The 26533-nt window shown below is 38.8% G+C and overlaps 1 protein-coding gene across 1 annotated transcript in view; it reads left to right on the top strand.

The window, feature by feature from the left end:
* The first annotated feature begins 4737 nt into the window (after positions 1-4737).
* ACADL (acyl-CoA dehydrogenase long chain) overlaps positions 4738-26533 on the top strand; it is a 38772-nt gene continuing 16976 nt past the window's right edge. The window contains exons 1-7 of the mRNA XM_023217235.2: positions 4738-5005; positions 9426-9581; positions 12099-12236; positions 13656-13820; positions 20612-20678; positions 25184-25348; positions 26295-26396. Coding sequence (XP_023073003.1) covers positions 4929-5005; positions 9426-9581; positions 12099-12236; positions 13656-13820; positions 20612-20678; positions 25184-25348; positions 26295-26396 — 870 coding nt within the window. The 5' untranslated portion in view covers positions 4738-4928. The remainder of the gene's footprint in view (positions 5006-9425; positions 9582-12098; positions 12237-13655; positions 13821-20611; positions 20679-25183; positions 25349-26294; positions 26397-26533) is intronic.

The raw sequence follows: 26533 nt of genomic DNA, 5'->3' as shown, positions 1-26533 counted from the left end.
ATGCCCTCAAGATGTGTATGACCACAGAACAGGAAACTGGAGGGACCCATGGATCCCAACCATGGACCGGGTTCCCCCAGTACAAGCCATGAGCCAGGTAAATCTGAATGCGAAGATGGAACGAAGACAGACCAGAGTCACAATGTTTAATGGACCAATGCTTTCTGATTCAGCTCCTCTCTACCCTGAATACAAGAGACCCTAATAGCTAGGATAGCTAGGCAGGAATATCATCACCCCTATTCAGCATGAGGAAGTTATAGAAGACGGACCTTCATCCTTCTGAAACCCCTAGGACTAAGGGTCTTGTAAAACGGAAAGGGGAGCGACTCTAGTAAGAATGATAGCTAGTAATGATTATACTAATAATGATACGTTCTCCTTTATAAAAAAAGAGAAGTGGGGCATGTTGGGAAAAAAAAGCTGAGGGTTGGGAAGAAAGCTGAGGCAGGGCTTGCATGACTGACATGTCTTCTGGAATATGTCTAGATTTGCTGGCTCCTTGCTTCCAGCCCTCCTAGGCTTCTATTCCCATTATCTCAAGTAGCAGAGCATATTCCATATAAATGCTATACCGTCACAGCTGTAGATCATGTGCTTGCCCTTTTGACCCTCATGTTCTCACCACTTGTTTCTCTGTTAGATTACCAATAAATAGCATGGGCTTCCAGAGCTCAGCCTTCACAGCCTCTATGATTGCAATGGCCCCTGGTCCCACTTCTCTCTCTCAAGCTGTCTTTTCTCAATCCTTTGACTCCACCAGACTTCATTGCCCCCACAAGCTGGTATTGGGTCTGGCCACCCCAACAATATACCAATTCTGCCACTGAAAAACCTAAAAGCAGGCTGGATGTGGTGGCTCACACCTGTAATCCCAGGACTTTGGGAGGCTGATGTGGGAGGATTTTTGATCCAAGATTGGTTGAATCCTTGGATGTGGAACCTGTGGATTCTGAGGATGGACTGTACTTCCTCTAAAATGAGGAGACTTGGGGTATCTTACATGTATTTCCTAAGGACATTGGCAGCAACTCTTAAAGTCTGAAGAAGAATCTTGCCTCTGTCATCTACATGGGCACCCCTGACCCTACTCACAGGCTAGAAACATGGCTACCAACATAATTTGATTTGAGGAGCATCACAAAGGCTGGGGTATCCAGTTATTTCCCCTACAGTTCTGCTTCAGCACTCTTACTTGATCTGAAAAATCATGATTAAAGTCAGTTATTTGTTTTGTTTGTTTTTGTTTGTATGTTTTTTGTTTTCAGACAGTCCTCTCTGTCACCCAGGATGGAATGCAGTGGCACCATCTCGGCTCACTGCAACCTCTGCCTCCAGGTGTCAAATGATTCTTGTTCCTCAGCCTCTGGAGTACCTGAGATTACAGGTGCATGCCACCACACCTGGCTAATTTTTGTGATTTTAGTAGAGACAGGGTTTCATCATGTTGGCCAGGCTGGTCTCAAATTCCTGACCCCAAGTGATCCGCCCCCTCTACCCCAACCACCCAAAAGTGCTGGAATTACAAGTGTGAGTCATGGTGCTTAGCCTAAAGCCAGTATTTGAATTAGAAAGAACAAAACCACAAACAGAAAACCTGATTTTTCCCTATTTGATTATAAAAGGCCATTGTTAAAAGTGACCATCACCTGAAAAGACAGGGAAGGCTTGTGAGTTTGTAAGTGGAGAAGAATAAAAACAGCTAACGTTTTCTGAGTGTTATGTGCCAAGCCCAGTGCTGTGCATTTACATGAAATATCTTGTTAGTCACTGAAAGCAACTTTAGAAGTGGTCCACACTTCTCACACTTTAGTGTACATGAGTCATCTGTGAGACTTGTTAATAACACAGAATCCTCTACCTCATCATCGGGAATTCTGATTCAACAGGTGCTGTTGCTGATAGTGACTGTCAGAACATACTTAGGTGCACTAAAGTGGTTTTTATTATCATCCTCATTTTTTTAGAGGCTCAGCAAGACCATGCAGGAGAAGGGTTCTGTGGTATAATATGAAATATATTTGGTCTTTGTTCCTGGTTTCTGTTACGGAGTTCATAAAACTCTCGAAATTTCCTGAATGATAGGAATGTCTTTAGTTACTTATAATGAGCCCTGGTCCTTAACACTTGAGTTTATGCTAATGAGGTGACAGGGTGGGCCCCTAGCTAGCCCAGACTGAGGCTAGTCATCAGAAAATTAAGAGGTTAGAAGATTAGAGGGTTGGAATTTACAGCCTCACCCACCGATCTCCAGAAAAGCAGAGGAGGTGGACATTAAGCTATCTAAAAACGAGATTTTATGAACTTGGAGGCTTCGCAGTCACCACTCCTCCCACTCCCACCCAGTACCCTCCTTTATGCATCTCTTCCATATGGCTGTTCCTGAGTTAGATCCTTTATAATAACCTGCCAAACATAGTAAAGTGTTTCCCTGAGTTCTGTGAGCCATCCTGGAAAATTATGGAACACACGGAGAAAGCGTTGTGGGAACCCTAATTCATAGCTGGTCGGTCAGAAGTAGGGGGCACAACCTGGGACTTGCCATTGGCTTAAGTGGGGGTAGTCTTGTGTAATGGAGCCTTTAGCTTGTGGAATCTGACACTACTCCAGGTAGGTGGCATCAGGATTGAATTTAATTGAATTATAGGACATCAAGTTGGTGTCCTCTGGAAAATTTCTTGTTATGTGGAGGAAAAAATCCCACATATTTTGGTCACTGAAGTGGAATGTATTGAGTATGAAGAGAGAGAAAAACAGTTTTGTATCCTCCTTTACAGGTCCCTTATTGCCCCTACACTGGTAGGTTACTTGATCAGCTAATTATTACCTTGAAAGACCAAGAGTTTTGTTAACAACTGTTGTGAAACCTCCATTCTTGTCTTTGTAGTTTAAGAGAATTTAAACAAGAGACAGGCAGCAAAGGAGATTCAGCATAGAGGGATTTATTGCAAAGGAGGAAGAATATTCTGAGGGTTAGGTGCAGAATAGTACACCCTGAGAGATGATTCAGAGAAGTCTTCTGGTGAGGATGAGACAAGGTTGACTGTTACTGGGGAAACTCCCTTTATGGGAGTCTTATGTGATTTTTCTTAAAGGGGTGAGAAGTGTCATTAGTAAGCATGTTCTGGGTGGTCCTCTGGGTGCACATGTGCGGTAGCTTTACATGCTTGTTCATGCATCTCATGTCTTATTAGCATCTTAAATCTCCATTCCGGGGTGTGTTTTTTACTATTATAATGAGTAAAAGGGTCAGTCTGAGGACAGGTAAATCAAAAGGCTCACGCTCTCTACAGGGGACATTCTCCACTGGAGATAGTTTTGCTTGAATGAGCTTACTACAGTGCAAATTCAGGGGCTTCTTGTGTTGAAGGTTCGGTTGTCACAGCCACTGCTTTTAGAGGACATGGCTACTTCCTTTTCTACCTATCCTGCCTCTGTTTTGTCCCATGAGCCAGCATCCCCTGTCACACGCTACAGATGGTAGAGTAGGGATGGTAGGTCGTAAGTCCAGAATTCCAGCGAGACTGATGGAGGCTTGTGCTCGAGCCTCTGCCAACTAAAAATATTCACATTCTTCTAATTGTTTATAATATAATTAAATCTTTCTTTTTATTTATTTTATAAAGGTAGGGTCTCCCTGTGTTGCCCAAGCTGGTTTTGAACTTAGAACCTCAAACTATTCTCCTGCCTCGGCCTCCCAAAGTGCTGGGATAACAGGCATGAGCCGCCTGCCTGGTCAAAGTTTTTTAAAACTTCCTCTTTATGTTCTACATTCAGTTAGTTAGTTGTTGATTTCCAAAGCAAAATGCCTCTTTTTCACTTCTACCATTTCAAGTCCATAGTAACTGTCCTTGATTAGTAAAATGGCCTTAACCTCTTGCTTTACTTTCTTTGAAATTCACTCTGCACATTCTTTAGAGTTCAAAAATCTTCAGGTATTTTCTATTACAAAAAAAATTTTCAAGAGCTCAGACTTCACTGAAATGAAATGTAGATTATTAAACACCACTGGTGACTTAAGTGAAAAAGTAATGGCAAGATCTGAATTCAAGTCAAGTATTATTGGAAAACTGAACTAACGTGGTGGTTTTTATTTGCATATTACATATATTTTAATTTTTTTCAGCAGGTAGCCACTAATTTTTTTAAGAAAAAAATGAAAAGGGTACAATTCTTTAAAACCAGTATTTATATAGTTGCCTACTTTAAGTAAATCAATTTCCAACGTTACAAAATAAACTTCATGTACTTTTTTCTTTTTTTTTTTTCCTGAGACAGAGTCTGGCTCTGTCGCCCAGGCTGGAGTGGATCTGGGCTCACTGCAAGCTCCGCCTCCCGGGTTCACGCCATTCTCCTGCCTCAGCCTCCCAAGTTGCTGGGACTACAGGCGCCCGCCACCACGCCCAGCTAATTTTCTGTATTTTTAGTAGAAACGGGGTTTCACTGTATTCGCCAGGGTGGTCTCGAACTCCTGACCTCGTCATCCACCCAGCTTGGCCTCCCAAAGTGCTGGGATTACAGGTGTGAGCCGCCGCACCCGGCCAACTTCATGTACATTTTTATGGTTAGGTATTTGGCGTATGTGGGGGCTCCAGAGCTTTCATCCGTTACTCAAAGCGCTTCAGGACCCTAAAAAGGCTCAGAGCTGCTTCCATAAACAAGAAAGAATGCTGCAAGCAAAGGCAGCAGTGTCGCTGTAAAATCCTATTGTTGACATATGAGAGGGCCGAGTTGCCTCGCTACCAGCCTGTGGCGTTGTTGGGGCTCCGGAAGGGCGCGCGCGGCGCCTTTATCAGGGCGTGTGCCAGTGTTTATTTGGGAGGACACCACACGTGGACGCTTCAGCCGACCGTCCTCCTTCCCGGGGGCCCTGCCCCGAGTCGCCGAGTAGCCGCAGAGTCGCCTCCGTCGCCCCTAGTGTTCTGGCCATGGCCGCGCGCCTCCTCCGAGGGTCTCTACGCTTCCTGGGCGGCCACTGTGCGGCGCGCCCGCTGCCCGCCGTGCGGTGAGTGGCAGCCGGGACTTCCGCGGCTGCAGGCCGGGAGGCTGTGGGGCGAGGCAGCGAGTCACTCCTGTCGCTGGCTTGAGGCGGGGCGGTGCGCGCGCGGCTGGGAGTGCTCCCCAACTCCGGCGCGGTGCTAGAGCTGGCCTCGTTTCCCAGATCCCGCGGACTGGGTGCAACCAGCTTCGGGGCGGAGGAAAAAGGGGTGTCAGCCGTGCCGCCCCGACAACGGACCGCCGAGGCCACGTCGGGGAAAGCCCAAAGATTTCTCCAGAAGCTCATTCCAGAGCCCCATTCCAGCCCGTCTAGTTCAGCGGCCTGCAGTGGGACCCGGGAGCCTGCGTTTTGGGAGGAGGTGCTCACCCACTGGGCCCGGCTGCAGGAGCGCGGGCTGCGATCTATGTCCCAGTTCTGGCTATGAACCCGTCGTTTCCCACGGCTTAGACTCGCCGCGAGGTAGTGAACTTGGGACCCGGACACAGTGCCCGGGCTGCGGCGCGGACCAGAAATGTCCAGGGCAAGCTGGGATAGAAATGACTTGGCGAGGGTTCCATCAAACAAGGAAATTAGATTTAGATTTATCAACAAATCCTTTAAATACAGAGGATTAATGAAGAGAGAGTCTAAGGTCTAAGTGGCTCAGTGATTCTTAAGGTGGTGTTTATAATATGATCAGAAGTTTCAGATACCGTCTGATACATAAAATCTGTTCACTGGGTAAACAAATTGAAAGCATGGAGAGTTCATTATTTAATAAGGGTGAAGGAACTGGCAAATTTGCGAATGACAGCATTGGTGTAAGGTACTCTAATTTTCTTTGAGAGCTATGAAACAAAATGCCTACTCTTCCTGGGGAGTTTTAGAAAGACTTCACTGAGAAGGTGACTTTTCTTTAGGATACATACTTAACTCTTACCTGGAACATTCTATGACAGTGATCCTCAAACTTTTGTTTGTTTGTTGTATTTTATTTTATTTATTTATTTTTGAGACGGAGTCTCACTCTATCGCCCGGGCTGGAATGCAGTGGCGCGATCTCCGCTCAGTGCTGCAACCTCTGCCTCCCGGGTTCAAGCGATTCTCCTGCCTTAGCTTTCCTGAGTAGCTGGGGCTACAGGCGCGCGCCACCAGGCCCGGCTAATTTTTTTTTTTTTTTTTTTTTTTTTTTTTAGTAGAGACGGGGATTTCACCATATTGACTAGGCTGGTCTCGAACTCCTGAGCTCGTGATCTGCCTGCCTCGGCCTCCCAAAGTGCTGCCTCAAACTTTTTCATAACAGGACTCCTTATGCTCTTAAACTTAGAGGACCTCAAAGGACTTATGTTTATGTAGGTTATATCTATCTTATGTCGTTATCAAAAGGTGTCTACAAAACTGAGAAACTTTACAAATATTATTTTATTTAAAAGTTACAATAATCTCATTACATGTTAACATACATAACAGTTTTCATGAAAAATAACTTTTCCTAAACAGAAAAAAAGTAAAAGAGTGACATTGTTTTACATTTTTACAACTCCCTTAATGTCTGGCTTAGTAGAAGATAACCAGATAATTATATCCGCTTCTGTATTATCCATTGGCGTAAGTTTGATTGAAGCATGGCAAGAAAATCTACCCTCAAATAGAGAACACTGGAAAAAGGGAGACCTGAGAGATCCTCTGAATGGGCTGGGGGGGGGGGGGGGGGGCTACAGTTTTGTTGTAACAGCTTTTTGACCTTTAATGTGCAAAGGAATCACTTGGAAATCTTGTTAAAATACAGCTTCTGATTGGGTGGGTCTGGGATGGGACCTGAGATTGTGTCTTTAAAACCAGCTTCCAGGTGTGTGGAAGGTGCTGGTGGAGATCGTCACCCTTTTAAAATGTAAAGGAGGCTTAAAAAAAATTATAGCCTAGCAAATAAGATTAGTTGCAGTTTATTGCCTTAGAGAAAAAAAATGCCAATTTTTCCATTACAGATTTCTTCATCTTTGGATTAAGAAATACATGTTACAATAAACTTGCTGCCAAGTGTTTTGATTTTCTTCCCTCTGCATATTCTCTCCTGACCACCTTTGACTGACCTGAAAGTCTTTATTGTTTTGGCATTTCTTTTCCTTTCCTGTGTCTTAATGTATTTTCCTTAAAAATATTGCAGATATTTCCTTAACACAGTATAGGCTATTCAATTTTAAGATCCAGTAAGATTTGGTTTTAAATTCTGGCTCTATTATTTACTCACTATGTTGACAAATGATTCGGTGTCTTACGGCCCCAGTTTCCTAATCTCAGCATAGTTTTTTCCTGAGGAAAACTCTCAAGTATGGAAAATCTATATGGACAAATACGTGCTTTATAGTTTTATCTCTACTAGCAAGAAAAAGGAGTCGATCATTTCCATTATAGGGATAAAGTAAATGTTAGTTTATTTGATGCAACAGGACAATGGTCAAGCTCCCCTGCATGTCTTGGTCCCCTGTTATCTCTTCTTCCTAGAATCTCTGATCTCATCTACTCTTCTCAGCCCACTCTGGCTACACTTGTCTTCTTGCTCTTTCTAGAACACATCCGACACGGTTCAGATATACAGCCTTTGCTCTAGTTGTTCTTTTGTCCTAAAATTCTTTTATTCTAGAGGTATGCCTGGCTAACTCTATCATCTTCAAGGGTTTGCTCAAATCTCACCTTTCTGGTTTAACCTACCCTGACTGCAGTATTTTTTTTTTTCTTTTTTTTTGTTTTGTTTTTAGTGACAGGGGCTCACTATGTTGCCCAGACTGGTTTCAAACTCCTCAGCTCAAGCAATCTTCATGCCTCAGCCTCCCAAAGTGCTGGGATTACAGGTGTGAGCCCCTAAGCCCAGCCTACTACATTATTTCATACAGCAACCTCTGTCTCTGCCTCTCCCCAGGCACGTACTCCTGATACCTTCTCTACTTTTCTTTTTCCATAATACGTATCACCTTCTATGGTATTATATAATTTGCTTATTTATTGTTTATTCAGTCTCCCTTTGTTGGAATGTAAGCTTAAAAGCCAAGATCTTTGTCCCCATCTTAGTCCTTTGTTCATTATTGTATCCCAAGTTACTAGAACAGTGCCTGGCACAGAATTGGCACTCAGTAAATATTTGCTAACTAAATGAATGAATAAGCCACTAAAAACATGATAATTAGGGAAACCTTAGAAATAAGTTGTAATAGCGACTGGGTGCAGTAGCTCATGCCTGTAGTCCCAGCCCTTTGGAGGCCAACATGGGTGTATCACTTGAGATCAGAAATTCAAAACCAACCTGGCCAACGTGGTGAAATTCTACTAAACATGGTGAAACTTTACTAAAAATACAAAAATTAGCTGGGTGTGGTGGCAGCGCCTGCAATCCCAGCTACTCCAGAGGCTGAGGTAGTAGAATGGCTTGAACCAGGAAGGCGAAGGTTGCAGTGAGGCAAGATTGTGCCACTGCATTCCAGCCTGGGCAACAGAGCCAGACTCTGTCTCAAAAAAAAAAAAAAAAAAAAAAAAGGAAAGAAACATGTAATAGTAAAAAGAGTTATTTTTTTAAAAAATGCTTTAAGTCTACTTTGATTAATTACATGAAATAGATCTTTTCTGGATAAGGACTAGAAAAGAAAAGGCAGGGTCCAACTAAGGAAGAAATACACTAAATCAGAATTTAATGCAAAATAGAAAAAGCATCCTTTGGCAAGATTTGATATATGGTAAGTTTTTTAGATGTGAACTTGAAAATGTACAAAATGATGCATAGATTTTCAAAATTTCTTTCAGGGGTACTTCAAGGGAAAAAAAAGCTGAAGACCACTGAACTAAAGGAACTACAGAGCAGTCTCATTTTAAGCTCAATGTGGGAGGGATGGGAGTAGGTCCTAAATCTATTTTACAGAATCTTTATCAGAGGTTGATGAATATTTTTAACTCCACCCAGATTGGCTTTGTAATGTGGCAATTACATCAACATAGTTTGCATCTTACACACCTGCAATTTGAAATTGTGTGATTCTGGTTGAAATACTAATTTTGGAAGCTTTGCATTATTTTAAACATTGTACATGATATGAAAATTTATCAATATTACTGTATTGCACTATTTGAACTTTACATAATGTAATCCATATGTCACATGACAATACTGCATTTCACCTCAAGTCAGACCTGTGGTTAGTTCTAGGCATCATCTTCTTTAAGGATTTGGAGATGGAGACAGAGTTGAATAATGATAAGGTGCTTCTTAATTCTAGCTACATGAGGTAGATCCCATCAAAAATGGTGGCACTCAAATTTGAACCCAGGTTTGTCATAATTCAAACTCTCTAATCGCCTCTCAAGTTTCTCTGTGAAAGAAATCCATTTTGTTCAGTGGTATTAATTTGGATATGAAGAGTAACAATTCACTTACTTTTCCTACTGCATATATTTTTTAAAGATGTTCTCATTCTGGAGGGCAAGAACGTCTAGAAACTCCTTCTGCTAAAAACTTAACAGATATAGGAATTCGAAGAATCTTTTCTTCAGAGCATGACATTTTCCGGAAAAGTATAAGGAGGTTTTTCCAAGAAGAAGTGATTCCTCATCACTCAGAGTAAGTGGCACATTTTCCTCTAATGAAATGTATACTAGGGGTATGATAGGACCATTTCCTAGAATGCCATATATTACTATACAGAAAACATAGTATGTTCAGGGCTTTATTAACATTTTTACTGCTCTTCACCGTAACACTATAAGATCCCAGGATTCTTGGAGCTTTTAAAATGAATTGTAAAATGTACTATACACAAATAAGAAAATTTGAAAATTTGCAACTTAGTCTAAGAGTAGTATTTTTGAAAACCTTGGGTAAGTGGCAACAAAATACTAGTCAATTTCTTAGTCTTTCTTTTTCTGCTTCATGAATTAATTAAACTGTAAAAACACAAAAAGTCAGCATAATGCAAACCTTGGTAAGAATTGGTTAGCTCTGGATATTTCTTGATTAACTAATTACTACTATTTTATTGATCAGAAACTTATCATTTCTATTACAATAAGATTTTGCTTCATTTCCAAAATTCACTCAATGCCAGTACAGATGCTCCTTAATTTAGTAGGGGTTACAAGTTGAAAATATCGTAAGTCAAAAATGCATTGTTATTATGCTAACACTGTTATTATGTTATAAAAACAAAAAAAAATCTCAGCACAGTTATATTAGAAGCAGAAATTAGAAGATTAGTAGAAATGAAGAGAGAAATGGTTCAGGAACATCGTAGGTTTGTGAGGTTTTACACACCTAGCCTACTACACGCCATAGTTGAGGCCAGCCTACATTAAACATGCTCAAAACAATTACATAAGCCTGCAGTTAGGCAGAATCATCTAACACAATGTCCACTTTGTAATAAAGTATTAAATATTCTAATGAAAGTGAAAAACAAAATGGTTATATGGATACTTGAAGTAAGCATGTTTTCGACTGAATGTGTATTGCTTTTTCACCATCATAAGTAAAAAAATTGTAAGTTGAACTGTCATAAGTCAGAGACATCTGTATTTTACAACACTTAGAATGGTTTTTAAATAGCATTAAAAGTAACTTCCATTAGGTTTTTACTAATACCTTCTTGGTAAGAATGACCAAAATAAGCTAAACTCAGAAGCCGGAAGCCATAACTAGTCTTTGGTGAAAAGCAACTAGCTTCTGTTTTGGGGAGGTTTGTTTGTTTGTTTGTGTGTGTGTGTGTTTTTTAAGACATGGTCTCACTCTCTTGCCGAGGTTGGAGTGCAGGGGCATGATCATAGCTCACTGCAGCCTTGAACTTCTGGGCTCAAGCAATCCTCCTGCCTCAGCCTCCCAAAGTGCTGAGATTACAGGTGTGAACCACTGCATCAGGCTTCAACTAGCTTCTTGTAGACAAGAGAGATATGGTACACTTTGCTCTGGTACAATCTCTTTTGTTTATTTCTTCACTGCTTTTAAATTTTATTCCAGAAAAAATCTTGCAAAGGCTTTGAAATAAAATAACAGGAGCTGACAAATTTTAAGTCAATAATAAAATTATTTCCAAAGCTACTTTAGGCAACAACTATTTTCAAAACACACATGGTAATCCAACTCTTAAAAATTTTTGTAGTGTCTCTAATTACCTTCAATCAATATCTTCAAATACCCCATGTCTCACTATAATCCACTTAAAAATACAAAAATTCTCAGATATTTTTTCACTATCTCCAGCTAGCCATCTGTTTCCTCATTCTGCCATTCTCATTTTTAAAGAAGAAAAGCTGAGGTTGCCTATCTTACACAAATGTCTAATGTTTTCAGAAGTTCATTTGATATAGAGCTATGGTGCAAGGTGCTTCTGCTCTCCTGTTCTTCCTATTTAAACTGTAATGAGGTTCCCTATTTTGTCAGCTTCTATATGCTTGTCCCATAAGTTCAGCACTTTAAGGAAATATGCCAAGGAGAGTTGCCTTCTACAATACAGGTTAGGCAAATTCCCATGACGACATGCCATAACTAAGCTTGCATGTAAGAGTACTAGCTGAGCAAAACTATATCAATGAATATCAGTGGGTATAATTTTCAAGTCCAATAAATAGTCAAGATGGGGAAAGACAATGGCAAATACAAATAAGAGGAGAGGGCTGGGTACAGTGGCTCATACCTGTAATCCTAGCACTTTGGGAGGCTAAGGTTTGAGGACTGCTTGAGGCCAAGAGTTCACGACCAGCCTGGGCAACATAATAAGACCCCGTCTCTACAAAAGAAAATTTTTTTTTGGCCTTGTGGCATGTGCCTGAAGTCTCAGCTGCTCAAGAGGCTGAGGTGGGAAGATTGCTTGAACCCAGAATTTTGAGGCTGCAGTGATCCATGATTGTGCCACTGCACACCAACCTGGGTGACAGCCCTGTCTCAAAAAAAAAAAAAAAAAAAGGCAGAAAAAGGAGGAAGAGAAGTGATCAAAGAGTCAGAGGCAAATAGAAGCATATGGCTAATGTAAATAATTACCTTAAATTAAGAATGCATTTCTGCACAAAATCATTCATAAGTTCAAAGTTGTAGCCATTTAAATAATATGAACAAAATCTCTGATTTAAAAATATTTGTTATTTGCAGATGGGAGAAAGCTGGAGAAGTAAGTAGGGAGGTTTGGGAAAAAGCTGGAAAACAAGGATTGCTTGGTGTCAATATTGCAGAGCATCTTGGTGGAACTGGAGGGGATTTGTACTACGCAGCTGTTGTCTGGGAGGAGCAGTAAGTATGGAGACCTTTAAGGCTGAGTCTTGTTTTGTAAACATACCACTCAACTTCCTGAAATGACCAAAAAAAAAAATGTTTTCTAATCTTGGAAGATTGAAAATTCAGTGTAAAATGTAAAAGACTATACCACTCATGCACTCTTACACATTTTTTGAATGTGGGATAATAAGAAAATCCTTTTAAGTTGCTGAAATAGGTGCCATTGAAAATTAAAGAGATCTTTTTTTTTTTCCTGCCAATGCTTACGGTTACTTTTCGCCCTTAGAAAAGATATTTGAATGAGAACAGAGGAGTAGAAAAATATTTCCATCAAATATACTAGAATTTTAATATGTAAGAGCAAATAAAGATTGCAGTTGAAAAATGGGCAAAGAATTTGAAGCAATAATTCATCAAAAAAGAAATGCAAATAGGTTTTTTTAAATGAGAAAACTTCATCCTTACTAACAAATGCAAATTAAGCTTATCTGGAGGTATCATTTGGAGTATCTATAAAATTAGTGAAAATGAAAAATCCTAATACCCAGGGCTGACAAGATTGCAGTGAAAGTGACACACTATTGGTGGCATTATAAATTAGAATAATAAATTTTGGGGGGGATTAAAAAGGTGAAAACATATTTAAAAAATGTGTTCCTGCTCTTTGACATAGAATGCCACTTTGGGGAATTCATTTTAAGGAAATAATTTAATAGGAAAAATAGATGCTGTGTTCAGAAATCATTGTCATGTTAGGTCACAGTTCTCCAAATGTTGAAGCAATCTAAATGTCCAGCAGTGGGAGAATGGATAAGTAAATTATGGTACATAAACAACTTGGAATATTTTGCAGCTATTTCAGATTAAAATCTACATAAGAAAAAATAGGATTTTTTGTGTCATAGAATTTATTTTTAAATTTAAAATTTTTATTTGTGTGTGTATATGTGTCATACTTTTAAAAGAAAGTAGCAAAGTACACAATTCACTCCATGACTCCATGTTTTGTTTTGTTTTGTTTTTCTTTTTTTTTTTTTTTTTTTTGCTTTTTTATTTTTGTTCCTTTGTTTCTTTGTTTTACCAAGACTCCATCTTATTAGAATATACCCTCATGGCAAAGGTCATTAGAGGAATACAGTTATTATTCCACTGTGTTAGAGGAATACAACTGCAGGTGATTCATATTTTAAAATATTTTATCTCTCAATTAAATAAGTGTTCATTGAACTCTGTTTAGCACTCTTATTGTGTTGAAACCAGAAATTTTATAATTAGTAAAAAAACAAAAGAGACCAGACTCAGGAATGTCATAGGTTTGTGATGAGACAGGCCACTACCAAACAGTTTGATAGGACCTTTAATACATTGTTGTTATAATAGTCATTTTTTAATTGCTATTTTATGCTCTAATTTTTCTTCTTTTTTCATTCTAAGAGCTTACTCAAATTGTTCAGGCCCAGGTTTTAGTGTTCATTCAGGTATTGTCATGTCCTATATTACAAACTATGGCTCAGAAGAACAGATTAAGCACTTTATTCCCCAGATGACTGCAGGCAAATGTATTGGTGCAATAGCAATGACAGAGCCTGGAGCTGGAAGGTAAGTTAATATTTAGTTGGCTTTGGATTCTTGGAAGCAGTGCCTTGACATTTTCTTAGTACTTGGTTAATACATAGACTGAGCTATGTGCTAGGAGGAATGCAAAGATGAACACAGGATAATTCATGACCTCAAGTAGGAAAATAACAATAAAGCAGATTATAATGTATGCTATGTTTGAGATATTAACATAGTTTTATGCAAAGAAAATGGTAGTGTGTAAGTCGAATTTTCACCATAATGAATTTTACTTGTAGGGTGAGATTCACATGTAAATGTCAAGCAGTTTGTTACAAAGTTGTATTTGGAATTCTGGAGACAAGGATGGAGTAGCAATAGGTTTTAAAAGTCTTTCATTTATAAGAGTTGATACAATAGCAATGAATAAGATCATGTATTCAGTTATTTGCTGGTTATTTTGTAAATGTCTTCAGTGTGCCAGGTGTATAGTAGTGAACAAAACAGATGTGGCCTCTGTGCTTAATGAAGAGAAAGGCAAGAAATAAGCAAGTATATATATTTGTAATTATAAATTATGATAAGTACTATGAAGGAAATATACTGTGCTATAGACTAATGGTATGTTTGTGTTTGGTGGGATACGGAAAAACAAATTTAGATATGAATGCTAACAAAGGCCTATAAGAAGTGGTTGTATTTAAACTGAGATTTGACAAATAGGAAGGAACCAGTTTTATAAGAATGGGGGAAAGAGCTTCCACAGAGTGGGACCTGATCCTCAAGAGGAAAAATGAAAGACAAAAAAGGGACAAAGGAGGAAAATCTGGGCATTATGTTTCATTTGGAACTGTACAAAAAAAGATGGAGCAAGAGAGACAGAAGGATTGAGAGTTTTAAAGAAATCCAGACGTGAATAGGAGGAGAAGTCAGTTGGAAAGGCTGTAGGAAAGGAGAAAGAAGTTAGTAATGTGAAGGCCACCATGATGTTGAGAATGGAGAAGAGGTTCTGGCAGGCCTGATGATCCTTTGTGATTTCAGTAGGGTGGAGGGGCAAAAGTTACTTTTTATGAGAGTGAGGTGGTTGAGAAAACAGAGGCAGAGGACACAAAGTAATCTTTATCAGAGCTGAGTGGTAAACAGAAATGTAAAGAGAGGGCAGTGGTTTGAGGCAAACTGGTAGGGGAAATGATGTATGTTAAAGACAGTAGCAACTTGTGGGTCAACAGAAAGTGAACAGTGCAAAGGAAGAACTTAAAGATGCCAAAGAAATGGCAAGTGAAAATCCAGGAATTGTTTTTGCAGAGGTCAGGCCCTCCTTTTTTATTGTAAAATTTTCTTTTCCAACAGTGTTATTTATTTTTAAATCTCTTAATATTCTATAGCGTGACTTGCAATATGTTTACATTGTATTTATCTTTTTAAGATATAAATCCCTAATTATAGGTCAACACTAACACTTAATTTTGTCAAAGATTAAAGGTTTCTGTTCACTTCTGTTGCCTAGAAGTGTGATCTAAACAAGTAGAAATTTAACCTTCTTCCTTAAAATTTGCTTTTAATTTCATTCTCTAAAATAACTACCTGGCTGACTGCCAATATTCAGATTGAGTTGTATTAGCTCTGTGATTAGGATGTTCCACTTCCAGCTCATTGCATGTTAGCACTCACAAAGAGGCTATAGAATAAATGAGATCATGATTTATCTCTAATTTATACATGCAAACAAAGGTTCATGTGATTTTTGATGTTGGTTTAAAGTCTCTGGCCTTATCTGTGGTTAAGTGTATATAATTAAGAAGGAAATCTAAGAATGAAGATGGAGAAAATAAGCAGATTTCTTTCTTTCTTTCTTTCTTTCTTTCTTTCTTTCTTTCTTTCTTTCGAAAGTCATTGAAAGTCATGAGAGGATAGTAAATAAGTCGGGTATTTAGAGAGATGAGCAAAGAGTCCACGTGGGTAAGAGAATATAAGAACAGAGAAAAGCCACAGATGAAGAAGAGTAATAGAGTGTTGCGGAATTATGGAATGGTGTGAAATTGGCATGAAATAGGGAAAAACACATGGGAAGAAAAGATAGAAGATGGAATGTGGTTCATTTTGACTGCCCTCAGAGATGAATTGAGCGCTGTCTGTATTTTTGGTTTGATTTGGCCTCCACAGAAAAAAATGTTGCAATTGCTGAAAAACATCCAGAGTTTCACTGGCCCTTTCCCCTTCCATGGAGGAACACTTTATTATATATAATTATGTATCTTTGTATGTTGTATTACTTTAGCATTTTATAAATGCTTTCATATTGATTTTATTTTATTATTTTTTAAAGAAGTGGAGATGGGGTCTCACTATGTTGCCCAGGCTGGTCTCAAACTCCTGGCCTCAAGCAATCCTCCTGCCTCAGCCACTCCAAGTGCTAAGATTATAGGTGTCAGCCACTGCACCTGACCTCATGTTAATTTTATTATATGGCTATTATAATGAGATATATGGAATGTAAAGATATGATTTCTATATAAGAAGAAAACAGAAAATAATAAATGAAGTATTTTGACCAAGTTCATAGAACAAATTGTTGACAGCATTGGAGCCAGAGTGTTCTGACACCAGCTGTGTGATCTTGGGTAAAAATCTCTGAGCTTCAATGTCTCTATCAGTGAAATTGAGATAATGATACTTAAGAAGATTATTGTGAGGGTCTAAACCGTTGTCTTTACTAAGTAGTATACTTTTTCATTTTTAATATTTCATATATAACATTCAAAAACTTAGGAAAAATTTACAAACTGAACTATGCCATTACCTTTATTTCCTTTGATGTGTCCCTGTATAGGAAGTTTTTTTTTTTTTTTTTTTGAGATAGAGTCTCGCTCTTGTCACCCAGGCTCACTGCAACCTCTGCCTCCCGGGCTCAAGCTATTCTCCTGCCTCAGCCCCTGAAGTAGCTGGGATTACAGACACTTGCCACCACATCCAACTAATTTTTGTATTTTTAGTAGAGACAGGGATTCATCAGGTTGGCCAGGCTGGTCTTGAACTCCTGACCTCAGGTGATTCGCCCACGTCAGCCTCCCAAAGCACTGGGATTACAAGCATGAGCCACCACGCCCAGCCTTAGAAGAATTGTTTTAATAAACTATGTACAGATATTAGTTACTGATACTTTATACATACTTATGATGAAAAATATGATGTTAGAATACAATAGTATTCAGGCCAGGCACAGTGGCTCATGCCTGTAATCCCAGCACTTTGAGAGGCCAAGGTAGTGGATCACCTGAGGTCAGGAGTTCAAGACCACCCTGACCAACATAGCAAAACTCCGTCTCTACTAAAAATACAAAAATTGACTGGGTGTGAGTAGTGTGTACCTGTAATCCAGCTACTTGGGAGGCTGAGGCAGGAGAATTGCCTGAACCTGGGAGGTGGAGGTTGCAGTGAGCCGAGATCGTGCCACTGCACTTCAGCCTCAGTGACAAAGTGAAACTCCATCTCAAAAAAAACAACAAAAAAGAATACAATAGCATTCAGCTTTAATGTTCACAATCTGCATCCACCCTTTTGATAATAATCAGACTACAGATTGGTTCACATACCTGTGCCATTTAACCTATGTTTCAGATAGGTGGCTCTGTATTATACAATCTCTTTCTGAAACTTACTGTGATATTTGAAGTGATTAGATGTGTAATGGATAAGCCTTGAATTCATGTGTTGGGGGTCCCCAAGACTACCCCAGGTTCAAATGATTTGCTAAGAGGACTCGCAAGACTCAGCATATATTGTACCCATGGCTACAATTTATTATAGTAAAGGATACAAAGCAAAATCAGCCAAGAGAAAGTCTCATGGGCAAAGTCCCTAGAAAGCCAATAGCAGCTTCTAGGAGTTCTCTCCCAGTGAGGTCATACAGGACATAATTCCTTCAGCAAGTTGTGACATGTGTGAAATGTTGTGTGCCAAGGTGTAGCTCATTAGGGACTTGGTGCCCAAGGATTTTATTGGAGGTCGGTCATATAGGCACCCTCTGCTTGGCATGTACCAAAAATTCAGATCCCCAGAAGGAAAGCAGGTATTCAGCATAAGCCTCATTGTTTGCGCAAAGAGTTTATACTGTAAGCCACTCTTATGGGTACTGGGAATGGTGAGAACTCTCCTGAAATCCAGATTCTCAGATGCTAGCCACAGACAATGTTGTAACAGGCCTTTCTAAGGATAGCAGTCTCAGGCCTGCTATATTAATTCTTTTCTGTATACTTGGCATTTTAATAATATAATTTAACGAATGTTTATTGAGTGCCTGTTATGTACAAAGCAGCATGCTAGGTACAGAGCATATAAATATGATCTTGATACACCATATGTTTTCAAAAAACTTGAGTCAGATAAGTGCAGTAGGTGGGAAGGATAATTCCTTTTTATTATAATTGCAATTCAAAGTCAATGCTCTAAGAGAGTATATTTGTTGCCTGATGGCATCTGTGACAAATTATCACAGACTTGGTGGCTTCAGACAATAGAAATTTATTCTCTTACAGTTCTGAAGCTAGAAGTCCAGAATCAGCATCGCTGAGCCCAAATCAGGGTATCAGCAGGGCCACACTTCCTCCGGAGGTGATAGGGGAGGATCCACTCCTTTCCTCTTCTATCTGTTGATGTCTGTTGGCATTCCTTGGCTTGTTGCCTCATCACTGCAGTCTTTGCCTTTGTGGTCACATTGTCTTCTCTTTTGTCTATGAAATCTCTCTTTACCGCTCTCTTATGAGGACATTTCTGATTGCATTTAGGGCTCATCTAGATCATTCATGATAATCTCTCTATCACAACATCCTTAAATTAATCACATCTGCAAGACTGTTTTTCCATGTAAGGTAGCACAGCCTCTAGGGTATAGGACCTGATATCTTTGGGATCATTATTCAGCCTAATACAGAGAGTGATTTAAAAAAAATGCAACTGGGTGCGGTGGCTGACGACTGTAATCCCAACACTTTGGGAGGCCAAGGTGTGCGGATCACCTGAGGTCAGGAGTTCAAGACCAGCCTGGCCAACATGGTGAAACCACGTCTCTACTAATAACACAAAAAATTAGCCTGGCATGGTGGCCTATGCCTATAATCCCAGATACTGAGGTGGCTGAGGCAGGAGAATCGCTTGAACCAGGGAGGCAGAGGTTGCAGTGAGCCGAGATTATGCCATTGTACTCCAGCCTGGGCAACAAGAGGGAAACTCGGTCTCAAAAAAAAAAAAAATGCCAAGGGACATAAAACATAAACACCACTGTATTACTCTGTTTTTGCGTTGCTATAAAAAAAAAAAAACTGAAACTGGGTAATTTATAAAGAAAAGAGGTTTAAGTGGCTCACAGTTCCACTGGCTATATAGGAAGCATAGCTGGGGAGGCCTCAGGAAACTTACAATCATGGCTGAAGGCATAGGGGAAGCAGACATGTCCTACATGGCCAGAGAAGGAGGAAGAGAGAGAAGAGGGATGTGCTACACATTTTTAAACAATCAGATCTCATGATAAGTAACTCACTATCACAAGAACAGCAAGGGGAAAGTCCATCCCTATGATCCAATCACCCCACCAGGCCCCCTCCTCCAACACTGAAGATCATAGTTGAACATGAGATTTGGGTGGGGACACAGAGCCAAACCATATCACCCACATAAAGAAGAAGAATTGGAAAAATTACACAAGTAATGTGGACTATTTATACACTGTGCTGTTTATTGTAGGATATTTACAATTGTAGGATAAAACACTTATGGGACCTAAGTGTTTTAACAATAGGGGATTATTTTTTAAAATTATGGTAAATCCATGGTGATGCTCCGTTCAACTAATAAGAAGTCATTAGATATTGTTAACAGATCAAAATCATATTATATGGTTCCAGTTTTATAAAAATGCATATATATGTATAGTTATATCCATAGAAAAATATTGGAAAGATATACCTTCAAAATGTTCATTCCAGGAGATAAAATTATTTTTTAAATTATTTTTCTCCTTTGGAATGCTGTCTGTATTCTTAATATTTTCTTTAATAATATTTGCTTCTTTTATATTTAGAAAAATAATCTGTTCTATGCTTAGAGCAGTTTTGTTAGAAAAAAAAATGGCATTTGAGACGTGCTCTTTTTTTTTTTAAGACAAATTCTCACTGTGTTACCCAGACTAGAGTGCAGTGGCATGGTCATGCCTCATTGCAGCTTCAACTTCCCAGGCCCAAGTGATACTCTCACTTCAGCCTCCCAAGTAGCTGAGACCACAGGTGTGTGCCACCACGCCCAACTAATTTTTTAACTTTTTGTAGAGATAGAGTCTAGCTTTGTTTCCCAGGCTGGTCTCAAACTCCTGGGCTCAAGCAGTCCTCCCGCCTCAGTCTCCTAAGGTGCTGGGATTATAAGCATAAGCCACCACGCCCTGCCTAATAGCTAAATTTTTGATCAATAGAGATAGGGGAAGGAACCAAGGTGTTTAAAGGCAGCAAAGTACATGGTGACACGTAATCTCAGGGATACAGTGAGGCTTGAAATGTTATGTGAGTCCCATTGGGCTCTTGAATGTTAGTTGGGTTTCATTATACTACTGTATAAAATCTGGCTAGTTTGTATAATAAATATTAATCATATATTCATTTGTGTAAGTGCTTTAGAATATAATAGATCAGTATGGTTTTTCAGTGCAATTGTGTGAATATTCTTAACATTCAGCAATTTTATAATGGTGTAGCCAGTTTGAATAATCTAATTTACATACATTATATAATTTGCATAATTTAATTTTTATCATTTGATGAGTTGTTTATCCTTTCTTTCAATTACAGTGACTTACAAGGAATAAAAACAAATGCTAAAAAGGATGGAAGTGACTGGATTCTCAATGGAAACAAGGTGTGTAGAGAGGGACTTCTATAGCCCTTCTTTTCAGAGTCATGCTGTGGGTAACAATGTCTCAGAGACAACTCATTAATTCTGTTAAATCTAGGGACTCATGCAGGAATTGAATTTACCTAAGTTGTTTTGGAGACAGCAAATTTACAACAAATATTACTTAAGATCTGTGGTAGCTTCTTCCATGTTTCATTTTACATGCCCCCTCACTAATATGGCAAAGGTTGTTTTAGCTTCCAGATAGCCCTTATCAAACCAGAAAAAGACAAGGTGAGGCTCACATTGCTCAAATGTGGGACAAATATTAATAATACTTAAACTTTATGTTGATAAAAGATTGGGGAAAAAGCTTTCTCATATGGATCAAGAAGAATTTCAAAAGATTCTAGGAGAAGGCCAGACACAGTGGCTCACACCTGTAATCCCAGCACTTTGGGAGGCTGAAGCAAGAGATTGCTTGAGCCCAGAAGTTTGAGACCAGCCTAGGCAGCAAAGTGAGACCCTGTCTCTACAAAAGTAAAAATTAAAAAAATTGTACTCCGGAGGCTGAGGCAGGAGAATGGCGTAAACCTGGGAGGCGGAGCTTGCAGTGAGCTGAGATCCGGCCACTGCACTCTAGCCCGGGCGACAGAGCAAGACTCCGTCTCAAAAAAAAAAAAAAAAAAAATTAGCTGGGCATGGTGGTGTGCTCTTTGGTCCCAGTTACTCACTCAGGAGGCTGAAGAGGGAGAATCTCTTGAGCCAAGGAGGTTGAGATAGAGTAAGACCCCCCTCAAAGAAAAGAAAAAAAAGATCCTAGGAGAAAAAGATGTCAGTGATACAGTGATAGAATTTGAGAACCATTCAGTTCTACTAAATCAATCAACTCACTGATAGAAATGGAGAGTGCTTCCAATTAAGTTTACAAATGGACTCAGGATCCCTGATATCAATGAGGGCAAATGCATTTGATATCACCGAGGACAAGTGATATTGCCCACCTAAAATAGTATCTGGTATATACTCAGTAAATATTTGTTGTTGACTGAGTGTTATGTGAAGGAAAGATGTTCATTTGATTTACTGTTATAAAACAGTCTTTCTGAAAATATGTGCCAAGGTCTGTTGAAGAATTAGTTTTTATATGTTTGGGCTAATAGCTCTGTATTTACAAAACTGAATCATTGGTGTTCTTCAAATATACTTTAATAAATATTTGTCTAAATAATTTATCCTAAGAATTATAATTAAACAGATGATAGCTCCAATATATAATCAGTTAACTCCTGGCATATAGAAGGCTCTTTTGAAAGAGAGTGGGATATTTGGTTTGAAGTGAAACAGGAACCACATTCTCTTATACCTCTAGCTCTCTAAGCAGGCCTCATCTGCTCAGCCATAGTGTTTTGTGGGAACCACAGAGGAAAAGTACCATTGACTCTGTTTCAAAAACTCTATTAGAAATAACAAAAAATTGAAAGCAAGTAAAGGTAAAGGAATGGCTAAGCAAATACAGTGCATCTGAACGAATGTGCAGCCATTAACATTAGCAACACAAAGTTTTTAACAGTACAGGAAATAATTATACATTAAGTGAAAAAACAGGATATAGAATGCAAGTACAGAAACATTTTTACTATATTAAAATTAAAAATATGAGAAAGGAAATTATGAATGATAGTTGTATTATATACGTATGGAGGATTATATTTTCCTTTTTCTTTAGAATTTTACATTCTCTATATAATATCTGCAATGAGTTTCTGTTATTTTATAAGCATTTAATATCCTCCCACCACCCCAAAATGTTGACCCTCATTAGAGGTAATTTCAGCCCTATTCAAACTTTTGAGTGTCATAGTTAGGAAACAAACTGAGAAAATCCCCTGGCAAGGAAAATTCTCATATAACTCTGTTAGAAAGGGGGATCCACCATGGTGTTAAAATTCACATTAGGTCACACTGTTGTAGAAATGGTTCAGATTTTATTGATCCTTTGCTGTAATTACTTCCAATAAGACCTTCTGGAGAACACCACTTGATTTACCAAATTGAGCTCAGCGTATTAAAATGAATAGTTTTTGCCCAGTGAATTGCTCCTCCCTTCCTTTCCATTCCATTGTTTATTATCTGTAGTTAAAACATGTATGAGACCATTTTAGAGCATATTGTAGATACTAATTCCTGGATGCTGTGTGATGCAAAACAAACAAAAAGCACTCATAGCATTTCAACTGTGGCAGCTATACAGATGTTAGGAACTACACAGAAAGGTAGAAACTTGGTAGACTTTTAAGGTTTTTGAGCAAGGGAGTGGTGTTATGGAGCAATACTGTTGAAAAAATATTTTTGCCAAGATGTATAGAATTTTTTTTTGAGGAATATCTTTTTCAAAATATATTTTTAAAACATCCTTTGGCCTCCTCTGTGCCAAAAAGAATTCTAAGCACTTAAGATAGATATATGAATAGGAAATGGCTAGGAGCTCCTAGTAAGGAGGCATGTTGATGATCTTTTATTATTGTGTCACCTATAACCATACTGCCACCACTATCTTCATTTGCTGTTGTGTAGACAACACTAACATTATTTGCCCATTTTTCATTATTTGTATGTTTCAGTGCTGTGCATTTTAGGTGATGGGAGTAACCAACATCATTTTATACCCCTACTATTTCAAAGGGAGAGAGATTAAAAACAGATCATTTTGGTAAATTTGAGGTGTTGTAGGAATGCTTAACCCCAGACTGGAGAATTTGAGACCTTTTGGCCAGTCTGATGTCTAAACCGTCCAGGATGAGTACAATTCATTGTAGCAGATTTGGGAAAGGGCCTTTCCCAAGTAGCAGAAACAAGATTTTCAAAGACTCAAAGGTCAGGAAGATCTCGCAATGTGATGGACAGCAAATAATTTAGTAGCTGACTGGAGAACAGGAAATTGGGGAGAATGGGACATGCAATAAGGCAGGTAAGGAGAGGTAAGCTAGTGCCAGTTTGTGATAAGTTTTCTATTTCCTGCTAAGGGTTTTGAATTTACCCTGAAGCCTATTAGGAGCTATTCAAAAATGTTTAAGTGTAAAGGCAATATGATCAGATTGCATTTAGAAAAATCTCTCTGACATCATGATAAATGATACAGCTGTAGAGAGATCAGTTGTAGGAACTTAAGAAACGATGAGGGCTGGAAATAAGGTAATTACCGTAGAATTGAAAGGAAGTAAATAAATTCCAAAAGTATTAAGATGGGTTAGAAAAAACTAGATGCTGAATTGAATATGAAGCAGGATGACAGTGTAATCTATTGAAGCATTCATTGAGATAGGGAAATAGGTTGATAATCAGGATTAGATAGGAGTAGTGGTGGGAAGGAATATGTCCCACCCATGAGTTGTCAAGTGGAAATGTCCAGAAGCAAGTACATATTCAGGTCCAGGTCCTATCAAGAAATGTGGCTTACCAGGAGTTCGAGGCTGCAATGAGCTGTGATCACACCACTGCACTCTAGCCTGGGTGAGAGAGACCCTGTCTCTAAAAAAAAAGAAAGGAAACATGGCATAGATAAATATTTGGAGTCATCAGCATGTAGAGGGTGACTCAAGCCATGAAAATGAGTGAGATGAACCAGGAAAGACGCAGAATGAGAAGATAATTATTAATATTTGCTCGGAGTATATTTTGTTTTCTGAATCAATATCATCTGATAATCCCTCTCATTTGGCTTGTCATTTTTCCCTCCTTAATCATAGTTTCCTATTTAGGCCATTTTAAAGGAAGCAGGATATCAATTACAAAAATCAAAAATAGTCCTTTTCAAAAACTGATACATGTGAGAATAAATAATACAGCGCCATTTGCAGCAGATTTTCTTTCTTTTTATTTTTCTTTTTTTTTTTTTTCTAGAGACAGGGTCTCACTCTGTCACCCAGTTTGGCGTGCAGTGGTACAATCATAACTCACTGCAACCTCAAACTCCTAGGCTCAAGCGATCCTCCTGCCTCAGCTTCTTAGCCTGGACTATATATAGGTGCACACTACCACATCAGCTAATTTTTAATTTTTTTGTCTCTGCTATTTTGGCAAGGCTGGTCTTAACTCCTTAGCACAAATGATCCTCTTGCCTCGGCCTCCCAAAGTGCTGGGCTTCCAGGTGTGAGCCAGCAGGCCTGGCCAGATTTTCTTTTCTTACCAGTTTCTTCCTTCTAAAATACAATTTATCATCATAGTAGACAATTTGGTTTCATTTTTAAAGAACATAATAATCTCTGCTTATTATTATTGTGTATAATATTAATAGTGAAAAGAAAATCTATAGGTTTCATTCTTTGAAGCATTAAGTAATTTTTCCCCGATCCTTGATAACATCATGTGTGAATAATCAACTCTGCAGATATTTGGGTAGGATACAAGAGAGATATCGAGCATGTCTTGTCTGTTTTAGTTTTCTGGAATGTGCTTTCTCCCAATCATAACTTGCACATAGACTTGAATTATCATGGTGCATTACTAGTGTACTTGGGGTTTTACAGGTGTTCATCAGTAATGGGTGGTTAAGTGATGTTGTGATTGTAGTTGCGGTCACAAATCATGAAGCTGCTTCCCCTGCCCGTGGTATTAGCCTTTTTCTAGTGGAAAATGGAATGAAAGGATTTATCAAGGAACGAAAGCTACATAAAATGGGATTAAAAGCACAGGTGAGTGATAATGTAAATCATATTCAGATACTAATTGAGTTTACTATTAATCAGATAGGAGACTTATATAGAGGATTACATGTGGCACAATTTTATTTCCTATGCTGAATTCCTAAAATATGCTTTTCTGATGTGGTAATGAGATTTATTCCCATTTATATCTCTCTATCTCTTTCTGATGATCAGCAATAGAAATGAATCAAGGTATTTTGAATATCTGCTTTAGAAATGGCAGAATTAACTGCATGGTAACAAGCCATCTATTTGTAAAATGTATTAAAGAAAAATATGAAGTAAAAATAAAAAGTGTGGCCAGGCACGGTGGCTCACACCTGTAATCCGAGCACTTTGGGAGTGCTTGGGAGGCCGGTGGATCACCTGAGGTCAGGAGTTTGAGACCAGCCTGGACAACGTGGTGAAACCCCGTCTCTACTAATAATAAAAAAATTAGCTGGGTGTGGTGGCAGGCGCCTGTAGTCCCAGCTACTCTGGAGACTGAGGCAGGAGAATCACTTGAATCCAGGAGGTGAAGGTTGCAGTGAGCAGAGATCACACCACTGTACTCCAGCCTGGGCGACAGAGTAGACTCCCTCTAAAAAAAAATAAATAAATAAAACAAACAAAAAAACAGAAAATGTTCTTTCTATACATTACCGAAAACACATGTTTTGCTTAATATGTATTAGAAATCCTTAGTTCCAAGTACCTTGAGAACTGGACAATATTAGAGCTGGAATGATAGTGTGTTCCAGTAGGAAAGCCACAAGTTTTGGAATCAGATGGCTGTGAGTTCAAATCCCTGGTTTACCACTTACTAGTTATGTTCATTAACCACTCCAGCTTGGCTTCCAATTTGTTTTTTGTTTTTTTGGAAAAAATAATATTCACTGGGTTATTGGAAGATTTAAATGAGATCACTCTCTACATTTTTTGTATGGTCTTTTAGGATACTGCAGAACTATTCTTTGAAGATGTACGGTTGCCAGCTAGCGCCCTACTTGGAGAAGAGAATAAAGGCTTCTATTACATCATGAAAGAGCTTCCACAGGTCAGAAGTGTTTAAAGATTCCATCTTTTGACTAAATAATGAATTAGAATAGAATAATATAGAAACATGCTATTTCTATATTATGCATGCAGATTTATACATGCAAAACTTGTGAAATAGCTAATCATTTGAGTATG

The sequence above is a fragment of the Piliocolobus tephrosceles genome, chromosome 11, assembly GCF_002776525.5.
Source record: "Piliocolobus tephrosceles isolate RC106 chromosome 11, ASM277652v3, whole genome shotgun sequence".
In the NCBI taxonomy this organism is placed as follows: Eukaryota; Metazoa; Chordata; class Mammalia; order Primates; family Cercopithecidae; genus Piliocolobus; species Piliocolobus tephrosceles.
The sequence above is the reverse complement of the archived record's forward strand: the minus strand, read 5'-3'. Positions and strand labels throughout refer to the sequence as shown.